The sequence below is a fragment of the Panthera onca genome, chromosome D1 (genome assembly GCF_046562875.1).
Source record: "Panthera onca isolate mPanOnc1 chromosome D1, mPanOnc1 haplotype 2, whole genome shotgun sequence".
In the NCBI taxonomy this organism is placed as follows: Eukaryota; Metazoa; Chordata; class Mammalia; order Carnivora; family Felidae; genus Panthera; species Panthera onca.
Window position 1 is genome coordinate 50,872,363 of NC_138348.1, and position 23,648 is coordinate 50,896,010.

Consider the following 23,648-nt stretch of genomic DNA (forward strand, 5'->3'; position numbering starts at 1 on the left):
TTTGGCTCAGGTCATGATCCCGCAGTTCATGAGTTTGAGCCCCATGTTGGGCTCTGTGCTGACAGCTCTGAGCCTGGAGCCTTTTTCAGATTCTGTTTCCCTCTCTCTCTGCCCCTCCGCCCCTCATGCTCTGTCTCTCTATCTCTCTCTCAAAAATAAACATTAAAAAAACAAAAAATAAAAAGTCTGCTCTATGCCAGGGCTGCACTAGGTGTTAGATATATAGGGAAAAACAGCGGCTATAGTTTTTGAGTTCACAGAACTCCTAGATTAGAGAAGGGGTACAGGCAACAAGCAAACAAGTAATCATTTAGTTAGAAAGAGAGTTTGATCTTGTGAAGAAATGCAGGCAAGGTGACATGTGAGAGAATGCAGAGTGGGAGGGAGTGGAGGAAAGAGCACATACTTCAGACAGGATGGTGGGGAGGCCTTTCTGAGGAGGTGATGCTTTAGGTGGGACATTAAAGCTGCAAAGGAGATGGAGGGGAAAAACAAAAGCACTCCAGGCTGAGGGAACAGCTTGTTCGTGAAGGCCTCAAGGCAGGAAAAGGCAGGGGATACTGAAGGCATGGAGAGAGGCTAGTGTAGCTGGAACATGATGAGCTTTTCCAGGTAAAGCTTCCTAGTGAGTCCTTGTCCTCTGGGGCAGCGCTGCATGGTGCTGAGGTGGGGAGCTGACAGAAGCAGACTGTGGCAATAACACACAGGTTCTAACAGGCCTGATAAAGAGATGGCAGTGTGGTAATTGAAATTTTTATAAAACCAAAGTGTTATATAAGAAGTTTGAGACGACTTAATAAAACAGGTTGGACTTTCATCTTGGGATGTGAATCAGGAAATGCATTAGATGCCTTGCAAAGGCTCCTTCTATTTTGAGGACCTAGGGATTTTTATATATTTAGAATAGAGATATTTAAAATGTTCTAGTATTGAAGCATTCTGAAAACAAATCCATATTTCCAGTATATTATACAAAAGGGATTTCATCTAAAATTGAAAAGAATTAACAGGGACTTTGGAGGGTTCTAATAGTAACTGAGCTAGCTAGAAACAGAATGTTAATGTGCTCGATCGTGGGAAAACAACAGGAAGTCGTCCTGACTAGAAACCTTCTGAGAAGACAAAACTCATCTTTAGGGCATTCCATAGACATCGGTGGGAGCTGCACATATTCATGATCAAGAGGCCAGGAGAGGGTGAGCTTTCCAATGTCAGTGCTGTGACAGAAGCTATGCTGAGGGACTGCAGGGACAGTGGGGATGCCCTTAACTGGGAGTCTAAGGCTTATGTGCTCTGGGTAAAGGAGCTGTCCTGGGACTCTGGGGACAAGTCCCCAGACAGCTGCAGGAAGGAAGCAGTAAGAAAGAAAGTGATTACAGTGAGGAAGTAGGAGCATTACAAGAAAAAAAGGAAGAAATAAGAACTAGCAGAGCAGACTGTTTAGAGCCATCTCAGCACAGTACCTTCTCCCTCCCCAAATCAGTATCGAGAACATTACTTAAAAAGAATGTTAAAAATTTTGGAACGTGAAGGAAATTTCATTCATTTCTCTCATTTTGTCAGTAAAAATGTTTTGTGTGTGTTTATAAATAACACAATTCCTAAAGAATGAGAAGACCATATACCACTCATTATGATAAGACCATAACTAATACATACATATTTCCCAACATAACCCATAAAACTAGGTCGGTAGTAATTTAGGTAAGAATGTTTTAAATGCACAATGATACAAATTATCAGTATTAGATCAACACAGCTGGAAAGAGTTTAGTTTTCTTACGGTAGATCAGATATTACTAAACTTGATTTTGCCCATCAGAAAGATAATTACATGACTCTCAAACTAAAATAAATCTAAATGTAAATTCATTTTATAGAAATAATTCCTTCGCTTTCTTCTTTTTTTCCCCTTCTACCCAATTTCTATAAATCAGTGGTGAAGATACTACAATTTTCATTCTTTCTTTTTTAAAGTTTTTTTTTAAAGTTTATTTAATTATTTTGGGGGTGGGGAGCAGAGAGAGAGAGAGAGAGAAAGAGTCCCAAGCAGGCTCCACTGTCACCACAGAGCCCGATGCAAGGCTCGAACTCACAAACCATGAGATCACGACCTGAGCTGAAATCAACGGTCGGATGCTCAACCAACTGAGCCACCCAGGTACCCCTACAGGTTTTATTCTTAAATGAAATACATTTCTTGATAAGTAGAGTACTTATATATTTTTCTAGAATAAATACTGTGATAATTATAGTGATATGATTGCTATCAATTCATTAGAATCATGGCAGAGTCCTCAGATCCATAATCTAATAAAAGCACAGTACTATCACCTTGTATTGATGGGACCTAGGTCAGAAAAATTAACATTCAGAGTAAAACTGAATAGGAAACAATTTCAATGGATACTCCATCTGAAAGACTCCAGTTATTGAAATAGTGAAGGGATTTTATTACGAGTCTACACCACTGCATGAACGCCATGACAGCATCAAACAGAGCTCCAGCTATATTTAAGTCATATCTAAAGAGAAATCCTAGTGATAAAATCTGAGGAGTTCTTCTAAATCAAATGGCAAACAACCATCCATTTCCTCACAGAGGAATATTTTAGGTTTAGCTCTTTGATTCAGAATTGGAAATGATGCTAAAATAGGTTTGTAGAAAAATTAAATTATAAACTGTCATATTCCATCCCACTTAATGTGAATGAGCAGAGTCTCTAGGATAAACTCGATTAACATAAAAAAGGGTAAAATCTTACTTCCGTTTCTAGAGAACAAATAAAAAAGATTTTTAAAAAATGCCCCCAAACTGTGCTCGCACTCTCCAAATAACAGCACATGCTATTCCTCTGGCTATTGCTCAAGCAAATATTTTCATTTTAAAAAAGCTACTTCCTGTATCTCTTATCTTGAAAACTCCTGTCGAAAGTGAATTTTGATATCCGGGGATTGAGAATTGTCTGTTTAACGTGAAAGGCATGTTTATGCAACATCTGAGTCCTGGAAGAGGCCAGCCACAGGGCAATGATCATGACAAAAACAACACGGAAATCAAAATGGCCGTTCACGTTTGGAGTACTTACCAGGTGCCGCCTATGTAAAGCACAGGATGTGCACGTTATTGCTTCATTCTTAAAAGCACCTATATGTTGGTATTATCACTATTTCTCTCTCACAGAAGAGGAAATGGAAACATATGGAGGTTAAGTAATGTGTCCAGTGTGTCATACATGTAAGTAAAGCCAGTTCACTTGACCCCAGAGCCCTGGGTTTTTATCACTGCACTACATGATTTCTCTACTGCTTAAAGAGGAGCATGCAGCCCACAGAAAGAAAGTGACCCGAGGCCTGGGTACTCTAGGCCTTACAAAGGCTGAAGATGCACAAAGACCTCCAGCCACTTTGTGGACTACAAAGACAGCCTGTGTGACAGCTAGGCTAGGTCAGAGGCACAGAGAATGAGTCCAATAGCACTAGGAGGATAGTGGGAAGAGTGGCTAAGAGGTCTCAGGCTCTGGTGTTGGTTGAATCAGGGTCCAAACCCTGAATGCATACCAATCTATGATGTTTTTACTTAAACTCTTTGACTTAAGTTTCTTCTTCTGTGAAATGAAAATAACTTTTGCATCTCATGCAAAGTTGTGAATTATAATAAAACAATGCATAAAGTTCTTAGTACTTATCATGGTTAATCTTGGCAATGTAACTATTATTATTATGGACTATTATTATTGTGGACCCTACACAGGGAACTCAAGAGAAGTAAGGAGCCTCACTAGAGCATAGGAAGCACCACATTTTCCCGTATTCGCATCTCTGAAACTGAATGGACATGTGAAATTTCGGTTACAGGATCCTTGGCTAACCAACACTACTGCTGCCAATAGAGGGAAACGAGGTGGCCCTTGCCTTGCAGTCAGAAAGGAAGGGGGCATTACTGACCGGGCCGACGAGGTTGGCTCTGTGACTTGGCGCTGTACACGGACGCCATGGGCACAGTTCTCCTGGCCCCCCGCTTGGGTCGAGAGGGGAATGTCAGGGGAGGTGTGGCTGATCTTCATGGAAGAGTCAGGGCAGGGGGTGGGAGGGTCTAGGAAGCCCTCACTGTTCTCCTGCTCATTGGTCTCTGTGTCCGTGTAGTTAAGAGGTTCCCGATTGTCGTCTTTGCTACCAGAGAGCAGGCCTCGTTCTCGCCATGGAACCCAGCAGAGTTTCCAAGACACGAAGAGAGACACGCCAAAAAGCGCGAGGCCACAGGCAGTGACCACAAGGGTCAGCAGGCTCACTGAGATATCTGCAAAGAAGCAAAGATCAAAGGTCAGTGTGATTGCTCGTCCTGTGCCCATCCATTGCACAGTGCAGGCAGAATGACCCTTTAATCCATTCATCCCTCAGGAGCTGGCCGCAGGAGATAGGCCAGGGATGCTGCCGGGTCACCTGATTCTGGCGCAGGGATGGTGAGACTCAGACACAGCACAGAGAAAGTGACATGCAGGCCATGATTCAAAACAATGAACAGTCTGCTCTAGCAAGAGACGGGGTATATTCAGGGGGACTAGGAATGCCCTCCAAGTCAACTGAGACCCTACACCACAGCAATACAAATCATTGAGGCTTTGTGAGCAGGGCAGTTTCAACTGTCCTTAAACATTACTCAATCATTTCAGAGAGCTGTATAATGAAATTTGGGAATTGTTTAAGTAACAACTTTCTAATACAAGAGAAACTAGAGTGCTTTCTTTCTCTTTTTGACATTGATTTTAAGGGTCTCAGCAAAATGAAGCTCAAGTCCTCTGAAGCCTCAAGAATACCCCCATCCAGTGGCCAGGTACCTAGGACCCAGTGCTGACCACCGTAGTTTGGGTTTCCCCAGTAGCAGATCCTGAGACAAGTATTCAAGGGCAGGTGGTTTATTCAGAAGGGGAAGAAAACACAGGTAGGGGAGTAAGGAAGTGATCCAGGGAAGGCAGCCAGCGAAGGGGGCTTTACCAAGCCAGTTACCCAAGGGGCAAGGGGCTGGGCTATTTACAATGTCAGCTCCCTTCAGTCATGGATTGGAGGGCAGCTCTCAAGGGGCATTTCCCACCTGCAGCACGAGTGGCAAAGTAAGCTTCAGTGGCCAGAAAAATCGAACATTCAAATAAATGCAGGGGCTGGCCTTTGGAGGTGAGCGGGCATGTGCTGAAGTGGTGAGAGTGAGCAAATATGGCAAGGCAACCACGGCATCTGAGGCCCGGACTGTATGGCCTCAGCTAGGGTCCGTGGCAGTGCAGTGGCTGTGCCCTTAATGCCCAGAACAAAGCCCAACTCCCTCCAGGCTTCCACTCCACGCTACAGTAGACCCAGGGAGGCTAAGACATCAACCTGAACTCATTCCTGGGTGGCTGTAAGCCCTACTTTAAACGACACTCCCACCTGCCCTTACTGCACTCCATCACACGTAGGAGCTCCAAGGATTCTCCCAGGCTTTGCCTTTACTGTCCATCATCAATATTTGCATTGCTTCAGCCAAAGTTTTCTGAATGTCCATTACATGCCAGGTACTGGGCTAGGTTTTGGAGAGAGTACAATGGGGAACATGAAAGGCACATTCCATACCTTCCTCATAGACTCATATTCTCGTGAAGAAGAAAATTAGGAATAAGTTAATTTTCCAATATTAATTATCCACAGCATACTGATAATCCATGACATGAGACAACTGACATTTCTGCTGAGGCATGTGAACTCCTACTGCAGGTCACTTACCTACTGAGTCTCGCTGACCACCCACCATCCGTGTGCTTTTCAACATGACTCTGAAGGTACTTGATCATTCTTATGAAATGATAAAGCAGTTTCCTCATGAAAAATGGCTCTTGAGAGAATGCCAGCTGCCAGGACTGGTGATGGAGCTAATGTATCTCCTCTACGCCTCCCCATCAATCCCTGCCTTTTCAGTGAAATAATATTCTGTCTCTGCTCGACAACACTGGGGCTCCAGTTTCACATGGGTAAGTGAGCTCAAATCTGCCACCTTTCTCTCCTCAACCCACTGAAAGGGGATTAGCAAACTATACAACAATGTGAAACAAGGATGACTTCCATCAATCCATCAGTGAACCAGTATAACATTGAGAGGTTTCTAGAATTGTTTTAAAGGAAAATCCAATCAGTATTGAACATTTAACACAAGCAAATGAAGGGACACTAAGGAAACAATAAAAATTAAAACTCCCAGGTGCAGAGAAACAAGGGCAAGGATGAGGACAGGGAGTAGAGTCAGTGGGGGCAGAGTAAAGGGCACCAGAAATCACACCTCATGGAGCCCCAACATGAGGTAGGAAGAGAGTGTGGTATGGCCACAGGCTCCATTGGGTTCCATCAGCTCACACGGAGTATGGGAAATTCAACTGTGCAAACTCCTAGGATAGGTAGTAGTGCTCAGGACACAGAAAGGAGGAGACTTTATCCTCATTAATCAGGTGGCCACAGCAAACATCAACTCCCACCTAGTTCAATAAAACACAAAAACAAAACAGGCTCCATACCATAGTGAAATCCCTTAATACATTCTGTAATCCAAATGGAGGTAAAACTCCTATGTCCTGTTAATCACTGTGGCACTTTCCTAACACAGACACTGCTAGAAAACACCAGCAAAGGCTGGGGTTGGGACACACTGGGAAGCAGTAGGTTTAGGAGTGTAATGTGATTAATTCTTTTGTTATTCACCAAATATTCACTCTCTCCCACCACAGTGCCCCCATACCAAGGAAAGAGCATAAATCCCAATCCCCTGATGTTGATTTTGTCCATGTGACTTGCTCTAGTCAATAAAATCCAAGGAGATATGGCCCATGCCAGCTCTGACCAGAAGACTCTTGGCTCCCACCTTCTGCCAGGAGAAGAAATCTTAAATAAAGCCCAGTCTTTCAACTTAGTTACTATCACAGGAAGACTTGTGGCACAGGCCCAAAGTCCAGAATGAGAAGCAAGCTTAAACCTTATCCACAGACTGGAGAAGAGCTGCAGCTGATCCACAAATCCATGAGCAAACCCTAGTTCATGTTTTAAGTCCCTAATATTTTGAAGGAGTTTGTTACCATGGCAAAAACAGTTAACTCATACACATGACCATATAATTTATTGTCCTAAGCTGGGACACCTTTAAGAGAGAGAGGTGTGATGTTAATAATCACTTGGGACAAGAGACTTTACCCAGTACCCAGGGCAAACCAGGGAATATGGTCACTCTGGACTTAAGCTCTGAACTCATCACTTGGGTACAGCATAACCTCTCAGGGTTAACGTGGCATAGACAACATGCTAAATAAATGAAATTAAATTAACCCACTTCTGCTAGTAACCACAGGGACCTGACCCAACACAAGAATGACCCAAGCTTGTTAGCTGACTCCCAGTTCATGCACCCAAAAAACAGCTTGCTCACCAGTCCAGTCATGGGGGATCTATGAGAACAGGAATCCCATCCATCTCAGCATTGAATGCCAAGCAACTAAAAGAACACTTGGCACATTGTAGGCATTGAGTAAATGCCTGATGGTGCCCACCTGAAGACCGCTATGGCCACCTACTACTTTTACCGTGAATTATGGTTGTGTCCTATAAGCTCTAGAGGTGTTAGTCACATTCATAATCATTATAGATTTTTGTGCAGATAGGTATTAAAGAGAATTTCTAGTAAATGGCAGAAGTGATTTCTTCTTATTCACACAAAGGTACCATGTGGGTTAGCAATGGGCCAGGGAATGCCTTTGAGGAGAAACCAGTAGTGACCTACACAGACATACCAACCACAAAGCAAACTCATCTGGGCTTCTGTTTTTAAACAACTCAGGGCACCCTCTGGACACTTTTCTCTCTTTTTTCAGAAAGAAGTATTAGAAAACTCCTGTTGAGTCACTAGGGCCACAGATACTACCCACCTCAGACCCATGACTTTAGGAAAGGGAGGAGAATCAGCTTAGAATCACATAACAGCCTTGCTTAGAAGAGATTTCTTAAGTTAGGTGGTAGGTACATGGCCATTTGTTTTATGATTGATCCTGAAACCATATGTATTCACTATATATACTCTTTGGCATTTATGCTATATTTCATAACAAAAACTGAAAAAAATAGTAACATCAAAAAAATAATTATTCTAAAGATAAATTTTCTAAAAAATGGGAAAGTATAATTAGTCCTTCTGTCCAAGAGCCAAGAGAATAACCAGATGGTGATTCAGGGATGAAAGGAGGCAAATGGCAACCCAGTTCTGATCCAGATCCCTGGAGGTGTTGCTGCTTGGGGGTGACTGTGCACAAAACTGCATCCAGATCTGCCACAGAGTATATTCTTCCAGGGAAGATGTGGCCTAGAAGACCCTGCAGTGAGGTCTGACCATCAGAACTCTCTTCTACCTGCTATTAGATGCAGCCACTGAACATGATGTAGTGTAGCAATATCCTTGATCTTGCAGACATCAGATACAAGATACCATGACATCCCTACCCCCAGAAGACATCCCAGCTGTACACCTAGAATTCTAAGGGATCCATGCAAGCCTAAATACTTGTTTTGGAATGGCAAATATTATTGTCCAATGAATGAAAGGCTTGAGCTTCCATATACTACACACAGGCAGATGAACAGTAGTTGTCCCCCTAAACTATGAAGGGCCAGTAAGAACACATAAACTGACAACCAAAGAAAAATAATGGGACAAATCAGCAGCTCAAAAGAGGTCAACCAAGCTGAGCCATCAGAATAAACTGGTCCTGACATTAAATAAAATAGTGATGAAAACTAAGAGGTATGGGTAAAGTAGTGATCAGAAGCAGATGGGCTTGAGATCGCAGCTGATCTAAGGAAAAAAGATTGGAGGGGTGCCTGGGTGGCTCAGTCGGTTAAGTGTCCAATTTCAGCTCAGGTCATGATCTCATGGTTCGTGAGTTCGAGCCCCACATCGGGCTCTGTGCTGACAGCTCAGAGCCTGGAGCCTGCTTCAGATCCTGTTCTTCCTCTCTCTCTGCCCCTCCCCCACTCACACTCTGTCTCTCTCTCTCAAAAATAAATAAATATTAAAAAAATGTTTTTTTAAAAAAAGAAAAGGATATTGTAGTCCTATAATTCTACAGCTAGCCAGACTATCACGAGGGAAAAAGAGGCATTTTCAAACAGACGATGACTCAGAAAATACACCATTCACATACCTTCTCCTGCATAAAATCTAAGCAAATTCTCCAAACAAACAAATAAAAATGTATGTCAGAATACAGAACTCAAGAAAGGAAGGACATATTATATTAGGTGTATCTATATACTATGTATCACAAGAATTAATGATAAACAAAGAAAATAGCACAAATTGCATTAAGTCTAAATAATTGCTCTTTATGAGGTTATGAAGCTTAATGTAACTGTTATGAAAAAAACACTTAAAAGAACAAAGCAATGATGCTATATACATACTCAAATTTCAACAATTCCAACAAAACATGGGAGGCAGAAGAAGGAAGGAAGTAAAAAGAAATTAAATGTTCTATATTATTAGCATGTGGAGACTATTGATACTTCAACTTGATGTTGATAAAGAAATACAGGTGTAAATATGTATATAAAATATTTAAGGGGGACTTTGATTCATAATGGTACATCTGCATATTTATATTAATATCCTCCCCTTCCTGAGACTCCCATCAGGTGATAGGAAGTAAATAAAAAATAGAAACCTACAGTCATAAAGAATATAGCACAAGATAATCAACAAACTAAAAACTTTTTCTTGAAGACTGTATGTGGATAGCAAAGTGATAGAAGATGCAACCTGACCTACTGAACTCAACCTCAGGACACAGACATTTCCACTATGGTGGCAGCTAAGACTGAGATACAGAACAAAAATATGAGCATGGATTAAAAATCTTCACCAAAATATTTCCCAGTCTGTCTAGGGAGAAACCAAGGCAACTAGCGTGAGAATTAATGCCCAAGACCAAAATCCTCCATGTTCTGACAAAAAAAATGTAACTTCTTATGTTCCCGTAAAGTAAAATCTGCCTATTAAAATATCACTCACAGATACATAGCCTCATAGTTAGCTTTTCTACTGCCTCATTATTAAATATGATTAAGCTGCAAACAATCACCAGCCATGTAAGGACATCCTAGAGCAACCAGATCAATGTATAAAAGCAAAGAAAAGAGAGAGAGAGAAAGAGAAAGAGAGAGAGGTTCCCAGAGAAAACAGATAAATCAGTGAGGAAACAAGAATTTTTCATTCACAGGACATTTCCAGAAGATATTTGATCCATACATAAGATAAGAGTAGACTACTGGTAAATTGAATGAAGAAGAAGACAATGTTCTTAGAAGTAAAATAATGTGATTGCTGAAACAAATAAAAAATTTAATAGTGGGCAGAGAGTTTCTGATTCAGTAGGTCTGCCTAACAAGTTCCCAAGTGCTGCTGCTGCTGCTGCCGCCGCTGGTCTGTGATACACTTAGACAACTACTTGGCCTGTTGCTGTTGAATTTCAATGACTTAACCAACTAATACGCATAAAGTGCAGAAAGGGATGAAGAGAAGACACACCTCCTCCTGTTCTCAAGAAGCTTAGATTATGGCTAGGGAGACAAACTGCAAATTGCATATTCGGGAACCATAAGCAACAAAGTGGAGAATCTGATACCTATGGAAATTCTAAGAGGAGATGCTAAGTAGACTACTGACCACTCAGTCGGACACTCTGGAGAAAATTTAGAGATATATTAGGGAGCTGTTGCCCATGGGATCACCCTTGCCTAACTAGTGATGGGAATTGATTGAGAAGTAGTTCTGATTTTTGTCTCCTGGATGGACAATTCTTAGAATTCTTAAGGATTCTGAGAAAATTGAAGATGAACAAGAAATAGCTGCTTGTCCATGTGGTCAACTCAAAAGCTCATCCTTGCACTTATTTTCCCTTATTTCCTACTTCATCCCTCTGTTCCTCATACCTTCTCTCTGGGATCACATTCCCAATAAGCTACCTGTACACACTCCTTTTTCTCAGTGCAATATTGTGATTTATAATAAAAATATATTTATTGGAAAAAATTTAATACAGGCAAAGTCAAGGAACATCTACCTGAATGTGCACCAAAGGCACAGGAAATTTAAGTGAAAGATATGAGATACAGGGTATGCATCCAGGAGGTCTAATATCTATGTTTCCTGGAAAGTAAAGACAGAAAAATGAAGGTAAAAAATACCAAAGAAATAAACTTTTAATTCCCTAAAATTGAAGGACAAATTATAGAAGTCCACTGAGCACCTACAATGAAATAACCCTATCTTAGACACATTATTGTGAAATTTCAAAACACAAAAATTAGAGGAAAATCACAAAAGCTTGAGAGACACAAGTAATATGAACATAAAAAAAAATTAGAACCACACTGGCATTGGAGTTCTCATTAAAAGCACTAGATAATAGACTAATGCCTATAAACTTCTGAAGAAATCTTACGCTTAAGTTAGATTTCTACACCCAATAATACTATCAATGCAGTATGAGGGCCAAAAATGTCAGCAAGATTACTTCCCATGCACCTATCATAGGAAGTTACTTGAGGATGAATGTATGAGATTACAACAGGAGAGAAGAAGACATAGTCTATAGGAAAAGTTGCACTCCACTCAGAAGACCAGTAAGGTCCCTGTGTGAGAGGTGAGTGGCGGGCCTAGAGAGGAGCCAGTCCAGCCTGGAGCAGAAAGACTGGGCTCTAGGAAGGAGGTGTCCTCAGACAAAGAGGACTTGAAAACAAATACATGACATTATGGAATATTCAGCTTCTAATGACATCACCATTTGTCTTCAAATGGTGGAAAAGAGAGAATAATTAGGAATTCCTGCAGTAAAACTGTTTGGGAAAAGGAAAAATAATCACAATATACCTTCTGGTTCTATGCTAAATAATATTTTATATTCATAATAATATAAATACCATTTATTGATTTTCAATGCTTAGAATCAAGTAATAGACAAAGTATGGAAGACGTAAGTACGGATGTAGAACTGAATGCACATTCAGCTTGGACAATTTAAACTTAATAGAAAAGATGTCAGAAATTAAGACGTAGAAAGAGAAAAGAAGCTAATAGCAAGACTGAAGGTTGCCTTCCAAAATGAGGGAAACAAGACATACCGTATAAAATGGATAGACAATCTGTACATATTGATATTTTCATGCTAATAGCATTGATTTTTACATTAAAAACCATGCAGAGATATGGCAAGCCATTTCTGTTGAGATGAAATTAGAAGGGACTTTCACTTTTTTTTTTAATGTTTACTTATTTTTGAGAGAGAGAGAGCGTGTGTGAGCAGCACAGAGCTGGATGCGGGGCTCAAACCCACGAACCGTGAGATCATGACCTGAGCTGAAGTCAGACACTCAACCGACTGAGCCACACAGGCACCCCAGGAACTTTCATTTCTATATTAATTTTTTTACAATAAACAAATATTATTGAGAAGAAAAAAATTTTTAAAGCTACTATAGTATATAAAGTATATATGCCTTAGTATATTCTGGTGAACTTGGGTCTGTAATCCCAAAGCATTTCTGAAAACAGTCCTTATTTAATCCTCCTCCTTGGTTTATAAGGAACAAATAACTGAAAATCATGACAATCATTATAATAATGATCATCTCAGTTCCTTAGCACAGTTTTCCTTCAAAGTCAAACCTATAAAAGACATCCATCCTTTTCTACTCATCTTTGTTTGGACTTCTAGATTCATGAAAATAATATCAGAGGACTGACAAGAGCTCCTGGGTGGCTCAGTTGGTTAAACGTCCGACTTCAGCTCAGGTCACATCTCACGGTCCATGAGTTTGAGCCCTGCATCAGGTTCTGTGCTGACAGCTCAGAGCCTGGAGCCTGCTTCGGATTTTATCTCTCCCTCTCTCCCTGCCCCTCTCCTGGCTTGTGCGTTCTCTCTCTCTCTCTCTCAAAAATAAATAAACATAAAAAATTTAAAAATATATCAGGGGACTGACATAGGTTATCAACTTTTTACTTTGCTAATACTGATGTTAAAAGGTAACTTATTTATTATCATGGTCACTTCATACAAGGAGAGAAAGAAAGGAAGGAAGGAAGGGAAAGAAGAGAGCAAGAGAAAGAAAGAAAGAAAGAAAGAAAGAAAGAAAGAAAGAAAGAAAGAAAGAATTTTAACACTCCAAATAAATGGCATTGCTTTAAAGCACTATATTGAACTTTATGAATAAAACCATTCCACTGTCCTTATTTCGCCAGTTTGTTTCAGATCTGTGAGAACCCTGTAAAAAGGCTACACAAGGCACCAGAGATTGGGAACCACCTAGTCTCTCACATGTCAGTCTGGCCCCATCTCTACTTCTTAACAACAAATACAGCTCAGGGCAAAACTGGGAAAGGGATGACATTTTTGATACCCACCCCCGCCTTCCTATCCTGAGCTCTCCTCTTTCAACTGTCCCCCCAACCTCATGTTGTCCCAGAGGACTGGAATTTTCAAAGAGACTACGTTGGAACCTAAAGATTCAGTGTCCGCGTCTAGTCCTCTCACTGCCAAAGGAAACTGACAAAGACAATGTAGAGGGGCCAGTTGAGGCTCAGGATGAATGAAATGTGGTATTTCCAGGGCAGGCAAAGGAAGCCAGGAATCACGATGGAGGAGGGAAGCAAAAAAGATCAGAACCAGAAAAATGGTTCTGAGCACTGGGACTGAGATGTGGTGGGGCATAAAAAAGAAGAGGAGACTCATGGTCAGAAGCTCAGATGATAGGGACTGGTTTGAAAGACTCATGCAAAATGAAGTAAGGCAAGGGGCTCAGGGTCCCTGATACGGTCATTTACATACGACTTACCTTTTGGCAAAAGGATTAGAGGCAGCTTAAAAAACATACACAACACAGTAAGATAAAATGTACTTTGTGAGGAAATCAGAACTGAAGAAAAAGAAAAGTAAAATGAAAATGAAGTCAGGGGTAAGGTACATAGTCAAAAAACATGCGTGAGGTTCTGTAAAGTTGCCAGAAGTGTCTACAGAATTGGCTCCCAACATCCTACTTGTCAGAGAAAAGAATGAAACATAACTAATTACGTGATTCAGCATCCAAAACACTATACAATTAAGAAACATTTGAGACAAGGAAAATTTGAACTAGAAATGTAATATTAGAGATTAATGTTAATTACTTTTCAAATATGATAATTATATTGTGGTTATGTTATGTAGATACATATGAAAACATTCAAATGACATGATACCTGGAATTTGCTTCAAATTATAGATGAAACAAGACTGAGCATGGGTTCATAGTTATTGAAACTGAGTAATAAGTACGTTGAATTTCTTATGTTATTCTCTCTACTTCTAACAATCTCTTAATGACAAAAAACAAAACTCGCTTTGGTCAGGAAAAATGTTGATCCATGACTCCAATCTTAGATTTTCTTATTTAATAGACCTTGGGTGAAGACCCTTAATCTCCATTTTGCATGATCTCCATGATGCAGATGGTATACAGATGATACTGAGTAAACCTGATCAAGTATATATATAGTCTACATACATATGGAGTACACACACACACACACACACACACAGTGGTTCAGAACACAAGATGCTTTCCTAATCCTAAAACAATTGTGTCTTGGGGGTTTAATAAAGATAACACTGGGAAATTTAGTTAGACAGTCAGGCCATAGAGAACTTGAGACTATCACATGGTGCCTTGTACGGAAAGCAATAATGTAATTAGTTGGAGGAAACAGGCAAGACCAAACAGTTCTGGGGATGAGCAGTCAGGTATTTCAGGGAACTGAACCAACGTGGAAACCCTATATTACAAGGAAACTTAGGGATCATCCACAACATTCCACAGCAGAATTCCCTCATCAACAATCCCTTCCATGTGACCATGAGGCCTTCATCTGAATATTTTCTAGGTTTTTTAAACTTAATACAATGAACATGTATTACTCTACAATTTAAAAAGATAATAACAATAATAATAATAATAACAACAACAACAACAACAATAAAATTGTGTTAAAAAAATCACAGCATTCTGGAGTTATCTGGTGAAAGGAAACCTAGCCCTATAAACACCTCGACAGCCCAGAGGGCATCTTCTGGATGGTGACTTTGAGGCATATTGGATAAGAAGCATATAATAGACTTTAGGCTAAAATTAGATGTGTTGGTGTTTAAATGATTGCACTTAGGTTGTCTGGAAAATGCAATCTTGCAGACCTTTCCCTTTAATTATACTGCAGGCACCATAGTACAGTAGTTAGGAGCAGGCATTCTAGAATCACACAGTCAAGGACTGCAGCCCAACATCAGTAGTGTAACCTTAGTTAAATTCCTCTTTATCTTGTTTCTCATTGTAACTTTGGGATAATGACAGTATTTACCTCTTGGGGTTGTAATGAGGGCTCAGAAAGGTTCTGGCACTCAATACATAACTTTTTTTTTTTAATTTTTTCATGGGGTGTCTCAGGAGTTAGCCACTCCATAACCAGACTTATTCTTATGCCAAGAAGTGGTCAACTTGGTTAATAAATCATGAGACCTCCTATAGCTTGATGAGTTGAGCTAGCAACAAGCAAATATCAGGTGCCTAATAGGTGCTTATTGAGCTGAATTACTGAGGACAAGAGAAGGAGCTCCTATTGGGCACCTGGTATTTGCTAAGGAGTAAACAAGGGGTACAAAATAAATAAAACTCATCCTTGCCCTCAAGGAACCACTAGTCAAATCAAGAGAATTTCCACAACACTATTTACAATTCATAGAGAGCTAGTGAAGTCCAGAAGTGGGGATACAAAACCTACTCTGGGTTTCAGAAAAGGCTTACCATAAAAGAAGAGTGAGCCATGTCCTACTTATAACCACTTTTCTCTCTCTTTTTCTTTTTTTAATGCTTATTGAATTTGAGAGAGAGAAGGAGAGAGAGAGAGTACACACTTGTAGGGGAGGGGACGAGAGAGGAGAGAGAATCCCAAGCAAGATCCGTGTTGTCAGTGCCCAATGCAGGGTTTGATCTCACAAACCATGTGATCATGACCTGAGTCGAAATTAAGAGTTGAATGCTTAACCAACCGAGCCACCCAGGCGCTCCATCACCACTTCTCTTTTACAAAGACCAAAATCAGGTCATTGGCCATGTAGTCAAAAGACTTCACCAGAAGAAAGGCCAGGGCTTCTGTGTATGGTCACCCATGTTGCATTGGGCACAACTGCTCAACTATACATGGAGGGCCCAGGAAAGAAATGGAATGCTACAAGGGCTCCAGGACCAGCTTTGCCACCATTTACATTTTGTGACCTTGGGCAAGCCACTACCTCTCTATGGTATTCCTCATCTGTCATAAAGGTCCTGAGCATGGCTCTCACATTCTGTGGTTCTTGTGAAATTGCCAAATGACTTTGAGTTCACAGGAATGTCTGTATCTAGAGCTAAAGCCATTATAATAATTCCCATTAGTGACCACAAGCCAATGGGTGCTATCCAACTGGTGGCTACAGTTTAGGGCCATTCCTGCTTTTCATTCTTGCAGCAGACAGGAGGTTCCCTGAGCACTAGCTCACAGTGCAAATTGCAAGGATTAAGGAGCATTAACTTGTGCCTGCAGGGGCCATACCATTATTAAGGTACTGAGCCAGATAAACAGAGCACTTCGCTGCCTTAACTCTAAGAAGCCTGTGGACTAATAAAATGAATTAGAACACAGAAATTGGCATCAATTGCATTTTCCAGCGATTGACATAAAAGGTAGACCATATTTTAGTAGGACTGTGTCTCTGTCCCTCAGATCCCTTCCTCAGAAGGTTGCCCAAATTGTTCTGTATGTGTTAACTAAACAGCTGGCCTAAAATTAGGTCGAGAGAACACTTTCTGTTGCACCTTCTATTTGCAAAGTGCAGCCTCATCAGTGTGACCAGCTCCTCTTCACACTGGCATCACCCCACCCCTGCGTCAGCCAGATGGGGCAGGGGCTATGGAGACTACACACTGGTTGTAGCCACAAACATCAAGAGCTGGTTTTTTTGTTTGTTTGTTTTTTTTAAGTTTATTCATTTATTTTGAGAGAGAGAGAAAGTGCTCACACACGCACGCACGCACACGCTGGGGAGGGGCAGAGAGGAAGACAGAAAATCCTAAGTAGGCTCAGCACTGGCAGCACAGAGCCCAACTCAGGGCTCGAACTCACAAACCGTGAGATCATGACCTGAGCCAAGACCAAGAGTCAGACACCCCAAGAGCTGGGTTTCAACTTTTGTATCCCTGACCTTCCAATCCTGTTGTACCTGAGCCCCTGCTGTCTGCACAACAGGAAGCCTCAGGGTTTATCATCAGGTTTGCTACTGAGTTTTCAGTCTCTTTTTGTTCTCTACAGAAATTATTTAATTGGAAACATGGCAGGTGTTTGCAGATCTACAATGTTCTTCATATCATGGAATTCTGGCCTATGCAGAGTAAATGGAAACACTCAAGATATACTAAGATTCTAACAAAATCATAGAAAATTTGATGTGTAAGGTTTTAGACAATGGGGACTTTTTGCCTGAAAAGAACACCATGAATTGAAACGCAAGAACAAGGGGGCACTGGGCACAAGCCAAAGAGGTCAGCAACCCACCTGGTGTGTCTGTGGAAAATGGGAGGCCCAGCCTGCCCAGCAGCAGAGGAGGACAGGGCTCAGCAACCGGAGACCTGAGGTCCACTTCTGTCACCTCTATAAGACTTTGGGCTGCCTGCAACCTCTCCTGGGTGGGATCTTTGCTTCTAAAATGGGGTGAAGGGTTGAAATTCCTCTTTGCCTGCCTCTTTGGAAAGTTAGGTGCATTTGCATATGTATAAAGCCTGCCATATGCTTTCATAGTGTTGTCTGAGATTCTTCTTAAGCCTGGCATTGCTGCACTGACCCAATAATTCACACCTCCCACAGGACCCCATAAGCTCCATCAGTCCCAGTTCTTTCCTAGGCCAGATCTGATCTTGCTTTGTTCCAGTTAGTGTTTAAATCTCTCATCTATCCTGTGGAACAAGATCAAAAAAGGTTGCTGACAACCACCTTTGCGAACCAGCATTTAGAAAAATCTCATAAAGCAATGTGTAATGTGAGAGTGGGAATCCTTCTTCCCATTCCTGGCTCCCACGAGGAGCGACTTTTCCCTAAATGCTCCTGGCCACCATCCCACCTCTTACTTCTCCATTCAGAGGCAAAGTGGGTTGCTCAATTAGAAAGCATCTTTCATTTACCACCCCAAATCCATCTCCTTTCCTCTCTACCTCACTCTGGGACATGGAGGCTGACCCATATGGACTATATCCAAGGGCTCCCTTGCCTTCAGCTTCTGTTGAGTTCAGCCAATAAGAGGCCCTAATGGGAAACCAGAGGGTGGGAAGAGAATGAAGTTACAATATTTATTTCCCCAGATTTCTTCCTGATAGGTTACCATGTTGCATGTGTCCCTCTACTGAGAGCCACAGCCCCTTTTCCAGGTTCTTTCGGGCCTATGGGTGGCAATGGCTCCCTACTATTTCCAGCCCTGGAGTACTGTACTATCCCCTGCTTGGTTCCCTGCATCCTGACCATGCCTTTGTAAAAAGTCCTTTATTAAGCCCTCCTCAAATTACCTACTCTGACCACGGTGCCTGTTTCTACTGGGACCCAGACTGATATGCTGCAGAATGAGCTGTTTTCTATTCTGGGCCCTACCTCTTGTCACCTGAATAACCTCAGGGAATCTGAATGCGTATTGGAGCTTGAGTCTCCTAATATATAAAATCAGACGCAATAAGATGGAAGGGTCCTTCCAGATCTCATATTCTTGAAGTGAGAGAAATTTTATATCTAAAGTATCTTCTACAACTTATCATGATGTCTGGCACACAGGAGGCACTCAATGTTTGATGAATGATAAAATTCTAAGCTGTGTATCATTTCCATTTTTATATCCACTAAAAAATGTGCGTCAGGAAAAGAAACTGCCAAAGAAGTCGCGTGTTTAAGTATATATAGAGTGAGCGTTAAGATTACCTTTTCATCATGATTGAAAATGATACAATATTTCATGCTTCCCTGGATATTTAAGACTCCACAGAGGCAGGGCAGTGCAGTGCAAGGAATGTGGGCTCTGAAGACAGGCATTATTCATTATATCAACTTCACAACACACTGTATTGAGCTGCCTTTATGAAAATATTATGTAATTAGTAGAGTGACCTATTCAGAGTGTGTGAGAGAAGCCACATTTTCAGGAGACACTCTTACAGCCAAATAGTCTTGCTTTCAGGGCAACTCTAACCCTAGACTTAGGTCTCCTAAGAAACATTTCCAAGCTGCTTAAAGTCAGAACAGAGAGTGGACTGGCTCCAACTCTTCCCTATTTTCTTTCTTCTGTCTGGCTTGAACCCTGGTCCATGGCTAAAAACAGACTCCCTTCCAACAAAAAACCTCTTACTAGGTTGGACATTCTATACCTGAAACCCTAATGTATCCCCCACCCCCACCCCCAGGTCATGGATCTGCCTGTGCAAGCACAATCAGGCTTAAATTATTGGCAACTGATTAAAAGCATGGGCTCTCATGTCTTTGTATTTCACTGTTAATTTGCTACAAATTATATGTTTTTAAGTCAATTTCCTTTCAGTAAAGATCATGCTGCTGAAATGACGATGGTTTCTTTTAAATCGCTCACTTTCGTTAGTAGTTACACACAGAAATTGGCATCTATTCGACATCAGAATGATTAATAATACTGGTATATGACCCAAAAATGTAGTAATTGTTCTAAAAAGCATGGACTGTAAAGAAAAAAAATACTTTAGATTTCAACACAAATTACTCCTAACTGGAAGATACAAGGAATACCAATTCTTCTCAAAAGCGATCTCTTAAGGCCTGCCCCTCCTTGAGTCATGGAAATTCTGCCTAAGGCAGGGGACAGAACTATAGCCATAAGCAGGCGCTGATGTTGTCTCCTAAGACATTTCTTTAGTCCTAACTTCTTTTCAAATTGGGTAGGGTTTTTGTTTGTTTGTTTGTTGCCCATTCTCCTCCTCCTCCTCCTCCTCCTCCTCCTCCTCTTCCTCCTCCTCCTCCTTTTTTTTTTTTTTTTTTGATTGTGGCAAAATTCTGCATAACAGAAAATTTACCATTTTAACCATTTTTTTAAGTTTATTTATTTTGAGAGAGACAGAGAGAGTACGAGCAGGGGAGAGGCAGAGAGAGGGGAGAGACAGAATCCGAAGCAGGCTCCACACTGTCAGTGCAGAGCCCCACGCAGTGCTTGAACCCACGAAACCATGAGATCATGATCTGAGCCAAAATCACAAGTCAGATGCTCAATCAACTGAGCCTCCCAGGTGCCCCTTAACCATTTTTAAGTGCACAGTTCAGGGGCATTCCGCACATTCGCATTGTTGTTCAGACAGCTCCACTGTTCATCTCCGAAACCTGTTGTCATCCCATACTGAAATTCTGTACCCATTAAACAACCCCCAACCCATTCACTTCTCCACCCTTCCCCCCAGTCCCTGGCAACCACTGTTCTATCTTCTATCTCTATGATAAACCAAATAGTTTGCTTCATTTTAATGAAAGTTGGTCACTATGCAGGCTCTTCACCTCCCAAAAGTTCAGAGAGGAGCACCAAAGACAACACCAGCCAGAGAACACAGGCAGGCTGCTACACAAATGTGGAGTAAACGGGAGAGTCTGGGGTACATCCCCAACGATGCTTCGGAGACTTAAGTGGGACAGGGGGTTGCAAATAGGTGTTTTGCTAACATCCTCCAGGTTCTCCGACCCTGGGTGGAATGTGCTTTCCTGCAGCTGCAGAGAACTTCTCCCACTTTTCTGGCCTTCACTGGCATCCTGTAGCACTAGCGGTCCAAGCAGCACTGCCATGAGATGCTCTATACAAACTAGGCTTGAGAGGGGAAAAGTGTTTTCCTAAAGACCAAGACCGTGAGTGCCGGAGGCAAGAGTAGACTCCAAACAGCAAACAGGGAGGGAAGAGTTCTCACACATAAAAGGCAGAAGAGACTGAGGCTCAATCACTAGTGGTAGATCAGGACAGAACGGAGATTAGCAGGCAACTAAGGCAAGGATCTGAACGGGGGCAGCACTGGAAGGAAGTGACAGTGACAGCAGCAAGTCTGCATCAGAGGGATGACAGAGTGGCTCATTGTAAGTGGGATATTATTATCTACCATATTCCCCAGGGGAGACCTGAGGAAAACACAAGAAGTGTGAGGACAGGGGTCCTTCCTGTCCCGTAGTAGGTAAAGGATGATGGTCCAGCAGGCCTAGGTATAAAATGGTAAAGTTGTCTCATGGAGGCCCACGAGTGGGTGATTTCAGGAGATACTGAAGTTAATAATCAATTAAACAGAAGTAGGAATTATTGAAATGATCAGAAAGGATGAGACATTATCATAAAAATACAAGAATGACTAAGCAAGGAGCATGCTGATGAAGAGTTAGATTTCAAATAAATTCATGTAACTCCGTGGCTTTACTAAATACCAGTAATAGCCAGGTACACAGTCTCTCTCAAATCCTTCTTCCAAAATACTAGTAATGGAGTACCGCCCACCTCACAGTCTGGGGTTCCTCCCAGGGTTTCCCAGGGCCCTAGCACTCGTATACTTAGTCCCACTGTTATGATTCCGGAGTCTGTCAGAAGACCCTTCGACAATATTGCAATCTTTGCCATTTGCCATGAAGTCATAATGCTTCTTTCCACTGTGAACATATGGACTGCTATATATCACTTGGAAAATGTGGTGCATCAGAGCTTAAACAATTCCATTTCCATAAATAAGTTATAAAATATATAAGGAAATGGAATGAAAGCATGAAGTGTTTGATTGTCTTTATAACTTGCATACTGTTTTGGAAAGTTCTAGGTGTTTGCTGCTTTATAATTTGTTGGAAACTAGCAGGGAGCCCACATCTCATCCCAAATGAGAAAGAAAAAGTTGCAATTAGATACCACCATTAGTCAAATTAGGTTTAAAATAAGGATGCAGATTATCTCAAGGTGAAGAAGGTTATAGTAAGGGGTGTGATCCTCTTCTAAGATAGGGAACAACTCAATTTCTGCTCAGATCTTTGAACAAGTAAGGATAGAAACCATAACCACCAGCAAACTGAGAAGTCACTGTGGGTAATTATATCCAATCATTATTTAATGTTACCTTAGGAAGAAGTGGACTTTGCTGAAAACCCCTTCTGACTAGTGTTGGCCACAGAGTTCATTCAGAACCATTAATTTAATATGGGATTGAAAGAAGACAGAAGCCTAGCTGATCTTTAGTCTCAAAATTTCCCTAAAATAGGGTCTAGGGGTAGCTTGTGTTATAGACTGTGTACCCCCAAAATTCATACATTAAATCCTAACACCCAATGTGATGGGAGGTGGGACCTCTGGGAGGTCATGAGGGTGAAGCCCTCACAGATGGGTCCCTTTTAAAAGAGACCCCGGAGAGCTCTCTTGCCCTTTCCACCAGGTAAGGACACAGTGAGAAGATGGCCAGCTATGAACTAGCAAGTAGGCCCTCAGCAGACCCTGAATCTGCCTATACCTTAATCTTGAACTTACCAGACATCAGAATTGTGAGGAATAAATTTCTGCTACTTATATGTCAACCAGTCTAGGATAGTTTGTTATAGGAACCCAAATAGACTAAGATAGCTTGGCCCCTTAAGGATGTGGACATATAACCCAATGGCCTGAGTAAACTCATACTGAGTTGTTCTTCTGTTCCTCAATGCTCAAACTCCATGATTAGGTGCAGAAAATTATGGTGAAAGGGTTATGTAAAGGGAAAAAAAAGCACGGAGAAATGAGAGAAGGAAAACAAAAGATTCACCACAACAGACTATTCTAATGTTTGCCTTCCAGGACATTAGGAGTATAGAGCAGAAAGAAAAAACTGCAAAGAAGCTGGGAAACAATGAGGATTAATCCAGGAGGCCCCCCAAAAGAGAAAGTGGAGAGGAAGAAATTCTCATAAAAATAACATTTCCCAGAGTGAAAGAAAGATTGTGGACCAAATATCCCAGAAAATGTTGAGTAAGATGAATGAAAGAATGCATATATCCAGACACATTGCTGTGAAATTCCAAAACCCCAGGGCTAGAGAGAACATCATAAGAGATCTAGAAGCAGGCACCTTTAGACTTTTAAGCAATTCTGTAATGCAAAAAGACCATGAAACAGTACCTTTAAATATCCAAGAGAAAATTATTCTCATTATAGAATGTATGCTTAGCCAAATCATCCATAAAAATGAGGGCAAAATAAAAGAATTTTTAGAATGCAAGGATTTAATATCTATATCCTATGTCCATCTTCTGAAAAATGTACTTGATGATGTACTCTGACTACATGGGGAAAAAAAGAGAAAGTAGGAAACTAATAAACAACTACTTAACGTTCAGGTGCCGGGCACATGGGCTCCCAGAGCATCAGCTCTGCGTAGGTAAGACAGAATATTTCTAGATGAGAAGAACAGGAACTCCTGGGAAGAATACCATCCAGAAGGGCTGCCTGGGTGGCTCCGTAGGTTAAGCGTCTGACTCTTGATTTCGACTCAGG

At 41.3% G+C, this 23,648-nt stretch overlaps 1 protein-coding gene across 2 annotated transcripts in view; it reads right to left on the reverse strand.

Moving 5' to 3' along the window:
- SYT9 (synaptotagmin 9) overlaps nucleotides 1-23,648 on the reverse strand; it is a 198,041-nt gene that overhangs the window by 136,525 nt on the left and 37,868 nt on the right. For both annotated transcript variants that reach the window (XM_060605886.3, XM_078433177.2), the window contains exon 2: nucleotides 3,949-4,300. In XM_060605886.3, coding sequence (XP_060461869.1) covers nucleotides 3,949-4,300 — 352 coding nt within the window. The remainder of the gene's footprint in view (nucleotides 1-3,948; nucleotides 4,301-23,648) is intronic.